Below are 8,967 nucleotides of genomic sequence, written 5' to 3'. Positions count from 1 at the left end.
TTACTAACCCCATAGTCAAAAGTAAGAAACACACACACATGCAAAGTCCTTTAATTGTACAAAGCACTCCCCGACAAATATCCCTCTTTTACCTCTTTCACCCATTTATTACCAGAAAAAAATAATCCATAGGGTAGTCCAGAGAACGAAGCTCCATAGACTGGAGTTGCAGCCACTCTCAGTTCTCACGGTGCATAGCGAAAGAACCCAGCTGCTGTGACATCAGTAAGGTTATCGCAGTTGACAGCTGCTGAACTGCAGTAACCTTAACGACGTCATAGCTCACAGCGTGTCAGGATTCGCACACACAGACAATCCTGATTACTCAATATGTAGGTATCGGCAAGGGCGCAGTGAGCGTATGGCGTATACACCTCCAAATTCCAACATAGAATATGTGTATATGCCTCCGTACGATCGCTGTCAGCTTCACGATAACCCAATTAATATTATTCGCTGCCACCACCGATCAGATTGGAAATACAGGGCTGATTGGACGCCTTCTTTCTGTCTTCGTGGGAGGAACAATTACAGAGCAAAAGAAACAGGACTATTAAATTTTATATTTAATCCAAAAGGGAGGCAGTGTTTATGAAAAATATACAAAAGGTTTTATAAAGAAAGACAATACGATACATATGCAGTTACACGAAAATAAATGGGATTAAAGAAGAACTTACGATACAAATCGCAGAGACGATTCAGTTTAGCTGGAGGGGAGGCCTCCAATTCTGGCGGTTACTGAACGGGACCCGTACTATTGACCCATCTTCGGCTGGGTCTTTTATGCCGAAGGGGGGCCTGCTCACACACTCTCCTATGATGACATCACGTGGGTTGGATTCCACCTTTCATGTTTTTATTAAAAAGTCTAACTTCTGCGATAACTCCTTGCTGATTGATCACAGAAGCTCGCAAGTGATACCATATTTTTTATTACAAATTTACCTTTCTTTAGAGATTAGACATGGCATATCTGCGACTGTTATTTTTGTACCTTTGCATTATAGCTCACCGGCGGGGCGTACAGATACGGAAAAATATGCGTATTGTTCCTTAGCTAACCCCCCGCAAATATTGCATATTTCATGTCGGTGCCTGCCAGGCTGCAGATTTCTGTTCAGCAAAGGGAGTTTGCAAATGAGGATGTCCCTGCTATTGTACGGCGTGTGATAGCATTCCTTTTTAGTTTAAAGGAGCTGTCTCCTCTGTCCTTCAATCCCATATGCTCAGGTGTCTATTTATCACAGGCCTGTGCTACTAGGAATTACTTTCCTATGTTAATGAGAATGGACAATTGAGCTTGCCACCTCTCCTGTACACTGCTAATTTGCATATTAGCCACTTCTGAGACTGTCAGCTCTTCTCCTTTGACAAATGGGGAGGGGTGAGAGGGCCTTCAGAAGGAGAGTTTTCTTAACATTTTCTATGACACAGCGTGAGAACTTAATGGGCAGCGTGAGAACCGTCAGTAGGTTCTCAGGCAGCGAGCTGTGACGTCAGTAAGGTTACCGCAGTTCAGTGGCTGTGAACTGTGATAACCTTAGTGACGTCACCACTTGTCACAGTGCAATGCAGCGTGAGAACCGTCAGTGGCTGCAGCTCCTGTCTAAGGGGCTTCATAGACTGGATGAAGAAGACGGGGATCGTCGTGGGACCTCCATTTGGATTACGGAGGACCCAGTGATTTTTTTTCTGGTAATAAAAGGGTAAAAGAGGGAATTTGTCAGGGAGTGCTTTTTAAAAATAAAGGACATTTGTGTGTGTTTCTTTCTTTTGACTACGGGGTTAGTAATGGTGGTGTCTGACCGACGCTTCTCCATTACTAACCCCTGGGCTTGATGTCAGCAGACATTACACAGATGACAGCAACCCCATAACCATCACCCCGATTGCCAACGCACCAGGGCAACTGGGAAGAGCTGAGGCTAAGCGCCAGAATTAGTCTTTTTTGAAGAATGGAAAAAGATAATATTGCAAAATTATCTTTTTCCATTCTTCAAGAAAGACTTCTTTACATAGCGATAGAGAGGACAGATTTGGTTATAAACTTCTTTTGGGGAGCTCGGTAAACCGGCTCCCAACTGCCAGCCCAATCGCATATAGCTGCTCTACTATGCAGTGACATTTTAAAAGTAATTTAGGAACTAAAAAAACAGACACAAGTTGATCAATAAGATCTTTTTACTCCAGTTTTGGAAAAATTTAAATTACAACATGACAGTTTTAAACAAAGTTTTTATTTTGCAAAAGTAACTCAAAGAAAACAAATTTGTTATTGTCTTATTTCATGCCACATTGTGGCTCCCAACAATAAAACTAGGAATGGACCCGATCACTTAGAAATGCACTTCTCATTGTGACTTTGGATTGATCTTCTAAGTCAGTTTAGGGTAATCTAAGGAATGTCTTGTTGAATATAACTTTTTCACAGGAAACAAAACTAGTTGAAAACTAGACACCACAAATGCTTAAAAGGGAATCTTTCACCAGATTTTGCTACCTAATCTGAGAGCAGTATAATATAAGTACAAAGAGAGACTGATTCCAGCGATATGTCACTTACTGAGTTGCTTGTTGTGGTTGGTTTTGATAAAACAATTATTTTATTAGCAGGAGATTATCTGTAAAGAACTAGTAAGCCTGCTGTCTTGTAGTCCTCCATATTTATGACCCTGTCCCTACCACTGATTGGCAGGTTTCTGTGTACACTGTACATGGGCAGAAAGCTACCAATCAGTGGTGTGTGGGGTTATACAGAGCACAATATTCAGAGGACTGGAGATCTGCAGCAGACAGAACTGTGTTTTTATTAAAATGATAACAGGAAGCCCAGTAAGTGACATATAACTGGAATCATGGTCTCTATCACCACATCATGCTGTTCTCAGATGGGGTAGCAAAAATCTAGTGACAGATTCCCTTGAGGATAGAACTTTAATAGTCTCAACGATTATAAAAGCATCTCGGGAATCAAAATGTCATTAGATTAAAGAGACTCGTACAGCAATAAAATTAAAGAATAATTAAGCCTAGAAAAGGCAAACATAGTGGGCAGGAAAGCCAACATTTTAAACAACAAAGTAATAAATACATTTCACTTGGCCTATATAACCTCTTCATCTAATGGGTTTTATATTTTGTGCTCTGTGCAGAAGTCACATTGCAGAGAGGGAAGGGTTGGGCTTTGTAAACCTATCGACCACTTATAAATGATAGATCAAGTGTTAACTGTGTCCAGCCTTTTAACAATTTTTAACAATAGAAAATTAGGACACACTAAACCTTTGATTGATAAATTTCCTTTAACTGCATATATTAAGGTCTCTGGGTCCTTCAGGTTGCACAATTTACTCTTATGGCCTTCATTTCCTATGACTATTCAGTGGACCCAAGATTTCTCAGCAAAGTAACTCTGTATGGTAACTGTAGCTGTGTAAGTCTTTGTTGGAATATTACAAATTCTAGACTACTAGATTAGTGGAAAAAATGGGCCAGAGATCTTATATACTGCAAAAGCTGAATCAAAACTAGAACCTACACTCTAAAAGCTGTGCGTGTGGATTCAGCCTAAACTCCTTTTTCTGTAGGGCTCTCAAGAGATGCAGATGTGATTGCTGGAGGTTTCTGCATTGTATGGTGTGATGCCAACGCTATCAGCATAGTGCTTGCAAAATTAGGGTCACAGAGTCAAACCTGACCATGCATGCCTACAATCTAATAGCATGCTTATTAATTGGCTGCAATAAAACTGGTCGCAGTTTGTAATTGTGCATTTGCACAAAAAAAGATGAATGTCTGGCACTACTCACTGGTGTCAGCCACTATGCATAAAATCCAGAAGGTGCACCACGGCAACTTCTCAGTTATAAGTTGGCTCGCTGATCAACAAAAGTCTATGCACTCAGCCTACAGCCATTTTGCTTCGTTTGAGCAGATATCTGAAGACATGAAAAATCCGTAGGCCGAGTCCGTTCTGTCCTCTCTGCTCTTACTCCTTTAGCACTTTTGCTGTAATAAAAAAAAAGGATTTTTATCATGAGATTATCCCCATTTCCGGGATTTAGATCGTGAGCCCCATCGGCACTGATGTGAAGACATTGGTTGGATTTACAGCCAGGTGACTTACTAAGAGAAAGAGGGAATTTCCAGATTCTACTGACGAGACAAAGTAGAGTACGGTCTAAGATGTTGGTAAAATCTAGGCATCAGTAACGTTTGTACATCAGTCTCTTCTAAAATAGGTGTTGTGAACTGTGTAGTTTCATCAAAGCTATTGAATATTGTGGTGGGTGAGAATGGCTGAGGGGGAAAGCATGACCCATCATATTCACTGAGCTTCCTGCATGGATCATGACAAAAGTGCTAAAGCTGTGCTGAGATGCAGAGAATTTTACAATTCCTGAGAAAAGTTCAAGGATGAAATGAAAAATTGCAAACTCGCAATGGAGAAATGAAACCTATGAAATAGTTTTCATGGATGAAAATATTGATGGCCTATTAGGATGGGCCATCAATATCAGACTGTCGGGATTGGATTCATGCATCGTCGCTAGTCAAGTGGCTGAGATGCTCCCAAGTAGGTGGTGTGCAGGAGGGGAATATAAACATTGAGGGGTCTCTGTACTGTACTTGTACAAGGGTTACTTCCTCAGACGGCTGATTGGCCGGGGTACTGAATGTCAGACCCCCGGTGATCTCATACTGAAGGCCTATCCTAACATTAGGTAATCAAAATCTGATCCCAGAGTCTAAATCCCTTTTAATTCTGCATGCGGTTACAGTTTGTGACTACATGTAATTAGAACTGACCCACCATTGTATAGAGCATTTATTACATTTTAATAGTGGATTACTTATACAGAAAATATTCTTTTTTGTTATTTTCCACCCTACAGGAACTTGTATCATGCCGATTGCTCTGCTCTCTTGTGAATGTTCTCATTTACAAAATGTGATTGCCGTGTTAAAAAAAAATAAATTCCCACATGTCTAACAGGAAAATGATTCCACCGAAATCAATTCAATGAAATCAATTGCTTTGTGTGAATTTTTTCATGCCTAACAAGAGCTCTTTTGTTAATAAAGCTTTTGCCACATTCAGAACATGAAAATGGCTTCACCCCTGTGTGAATTTCCTCATGTAAAAGAAGGCATGATTTCTGGGCAAAACAGTTCCCACACACCGAGCATGAGAACGGCTTCTCCCCTGTGTGAACTCTTTGATGTTTGGCAAATGCTGATCTCTGGGTAAAGCTTCTTCCACATTCCTGACATAAGAACGGTTTCTCCCCTGTGTGAATTTTCACATGGTCAATTAGAACTGATTTCCTAGTAAAACATTTCCCGCAATACAAGCAAAAAAATGGCCTTTTCCCCGAGTGAATTTTCTGATGGATAAAAAGAGCCGATTTATAAATGAAACTTTTCCCACATTCATTACATAGAAAAGGCCGTTCTCCAGTGTGAATTCTCTGGTGCTCGACAAGAACCGACATGTGGTTGTAACCTTTCCCACACTCAGAACAGGAATAAGGTCTCTCGTCTTTGTGGAGTGTCTGATGTCTCTTCAGGTGATCCTTACGTTTGAAGCGTCTCCCACATTCTGAACATGAAAATGGCCATTCATCTTTACCAATTCTCAAGTTAATGGGAAGACTCAAGTTCACTTTATGTTCTCCATGTTCACAACTTGCAGAAATGTTGCCTCCATTATAATCTGAACATTCATGAACAATAGGTGATAGATAAGGAGTAGGCTTCTTGTAATTCTGCGATGGCTCTCTGCTATGAAAGACTGGGGACACACCGGGGAACTCTTCGACGATATTGTTGTCTTTTGCTTCAACATCGGGAGATAAAAGAGGTCTTTCCTTGTCTCTTGTGACGTTATCTGTCCAGGAAAACAATGTATTATTTTGCATTCCGCCAAAACAGTGTTTTTATATATTACAATCCTATCATAAAGCCATGTACAAAAGAAAGTTACTACTACCCCTAGATATGTTAGTTCTATATAAATCAGTTGTACCAGCTCTGAAATTGTAGGCTCATAGCCCAGTAGAGACATGTTTGTCTATTTAAATGCAGGCTTATAGTCCAAGAGTGGCATATCAAGTAGGTAGGACCCATCAGAAGGAGGTCACCTTGCCGCGGTTGATGGGCATACATGAATTGGCCAATTTATGTGCTAAGGATCTTCATTTTGTAAGTACGTTTCATTGAGTGACAAACAGTCTAGATTTAAAGTTTCCAATGTCTTCATATATTTTGACCTTTATAGAGTACTGCTGCGCTTTCTGTTTCGTTTGCACTATATGTAGTCATTGCAGCAGGCACGTGTTCACACTATAAGATATGCTGGTCAGTTTTCGTTTTATTTAATTAATTACAAATAGTCATGCTGTATACTGAATTTTTACACTATAAAATGTGTATAAAAAAGTTATAATCTCACGATATATCCTTATGGAAGTATAGAAAATATTTAAAAAAAAAAATACATAAAAATGCTCTTGAATATGCTTTACTTTACTACCCAAATATATGTCTGTGTGAAGTCAATGAGGAGCACTGGAGCTTTGTATCAGACAAAAGAAGCTAAAACCATTACATATTGTGAATCATATACATATATTATAAAACCAATCAGAGCAACATTTCTCAGAAACGCACAAATTCTCCATGCCATGGAGAAGACCAGTGTACAAATTATTATGTAAATTGGATTTACGGGTCATAAAAATGTAACTTTTTGCTTATGGATGATATTGTGTCTCACTGAAATCAATCTCAAACACATGTGATAATTAGTTTGCCATGTGAGCTCAATTAAAGGAAAACTAATAAGAAGGATTTTTACATTATTAAGCAGCCACAGATTTCAAGCAATATGGGAAAGAAAAAGGAATTCACTTTTGCTGAAGAGCGTCAAATAGTGCAAAACCTTGAACAAGGTATGAAAATATTAGATATTTCACGAAAACTTATAGAGGCTGTCTCATGAAAAAAATAATTTTAATCTATAGATCTTGGAATAATAATAACTTCCACTATTGGATGTGTGTAGATAAAATGTTCCTGTGCTGAGATAATCTTATAAATGTGCCCCTGGTTTGTACTGAGTAATGGTTGTGTCTGACCGTGCAGGGACACGGTCTGATCATACCACAGCTCCTGGGCAGGGGAGGAAGTAAAAGAGTATACAGACAGGACAGCACGGGATCACAGATGATTCTTTCTTTGAAGTAAAACATTGCTTAAAAACAGGCAGGGAAATGCCTTACCTCACAAAAAGAATCAGTGGTCCCTTGCTGTCCTGCCTGTATACTCTTTTTCTACCAGGAGCTGTGGTATGCCTAAATATATATAATTGCAATAATTTTCTGGGAGAAATACTTCATTTTCTGGAACAATTTTAAGGGTACCAACACTTTCATCCATGACTGTATAGAAAAAAAAGCATGATTTCCTATGAACACCAGCCAGAATCTGGCATTCACAGGAGAACCGTCATGATAGACAAAAGGGACTTCAGCAGTCTGCTATCAGAATTCTATCAGTAATTTTCACTGATGATGAAAAAAAAGAAGTTTCTCCCATCAGTCAGTGAAAAACAGACAGCACATGAATGGTATCCGAGTGCTGTCAGATTTTTTCATGAACCCATAGACGATTTTGATCCGACACTTGCATCAATATTGGACAGGTCTCAGCGATTCTGCACGGACTACTCGGTCAGAGGAAAAAATCTGACATGTGAACAGCCCCATAGTTACTCGCATGTAAAAAACTGATATGTGGAGGCCTCAGAATCAGACAGCCTACCCATTTTCTGAGTCTACCATGCTTTTGTGCTGCCTCCAAAAGTCACGAAACTGCTGTAAAGGAGGTCAGACAGAGTTCAAAATGACTAACTTCAATGATCCCGTCGGTGGTTCGGCCTTATTTATTCTAGCTCTACGAGATATTACTATTCTATTATCATAACATATTGCCTTCTCACTTGCATGTGTCCCGCCTACTGCTGTTACTATTCTATCGTACTATCACTTTTACATTCCGCCTCTTTATCTTAATACAACTTTCCCCGGCTCATTACCATTTCTGGGCAGTGTCGTCATTCATCTTTGCCAACCACTGTTTCTATTTTTCTAGAATACATTTTTTCTCAAATCTTTGCACAATTTCTTTAAGAGATCATTTGGGAATCCCCATTAATATACATAAATGTTATCTGTATGTATACCTGTGTCAGTCGGTATTTGGATGCCTTTCTATGTCGTTAACCATTTATCATTATAGTATTCCAGTATGTTTAATAAAAATCTTAATGATCGAAACATGTAAGTAGTTGAATGTAGGGAAAAGGTCACTATTGGTTGGTACTCACCTGGGCTCATATCTACAGGCATTTCCTCCACTTTAGAGTAATAAGCGTCACAATCTTCTTCACAATCTTCTTCTGCTACAACCTCCACTTTAATACATTTCAGGTCTTCACCCTAGTTTGACATGTACAAAAATAGTGCGCACATCAGGCTAGCTGTAGGAGCAAAACCCCAAGTGATAATTTCATTATAACAGGTCACATTTAATGAGCTTAGTATGTGCAGTTGTTCAGTACAGCTCCTAAATATCAAAAAGGGGATTTGGTTAGTCTTCAGCTTCATTTACCTGACAATGTTGCGGTAAGCTGGAATTCTCTTGCCAACTCTCATCCGAGAGAGAAGACAGACATCGCTCAAGAGCACTGCCGTCACTGCATCCATCTGCGGAATACAAACACAAGGTGGCTGAACACATTACAAAAATGAATTAAACTATTCCATAGTCAAACCTGCTCCCTGCTCATCAATAAAAGAGTCTCCTCTTACCCAGCAATCTGCGCACAATGGCTATTCTCAAACATCGGCAGATCCATCTAAAGGAGCCCATACACATTAAATGTATGACGTATGAGCCTGA

At 39.6% G+C, this 8,967-nt stretch overlaps 1 protein-coding gene across 2 annotated transcripts in view; it reads right to left on the bottom strand.

Annotated features, from left to right (window-relative positions):
- Window positions 1–2,310: 2,310 nt before the first annotated feature.
- The window catches only part of LOC141273135 (uncharacterized), a 57,050-nt gene continuing 50,393 nt past the window's right edge, over window positions 2,311–8,967 (bottom strand). For both annotated transcript variants that reach the window (XM_073684578.1, XM_073684579.1), the window contains exons 5-7: window positions 8,677–8,771; window positions 8,393–8,504; window positions 2,311–5,893 (exon numbers count right to left, since the gene is read on the bottom strand). In XM_073684578.1, coding sequence (XP_073540679.1) covers window positions 5,019–5,893; window positions 8,393–8,504; window positions 8,677–8,771 — 1,082 coding nt within the window. In that variant the 3' untranslated portion in view covers window positions 2,311–5,018. The remainder of the gene's footprint in view (window positions 5,894–8,392; window positions 8,505–8,676; window positions 8,772–8,967) is intronic.

This window comes from Phyllobates terribilis, unplaced genomic scaffold (assembly GCF_046119375.1).
Source record: "Phyllobates terribilis strain yellow unplaced genomic scaffold, ASM4611937v1 Scaffold_5__5_contigs__length_657084704, whole genome shotgun sequence".
In the NCBI taxonomy this organism is placed as follows: domain Eukaryota; kingdom Metazoa; phylum Chordata; class Amphibia; order Anura; family Dendrobatidae; genus Phyllobates; species Phyllobates terribilis.
The sequence above is the reverse complement of the archived record's forward strand: the minus strand, read 5'-3'. Positions and strand labels throughout refer to the sequence as shown.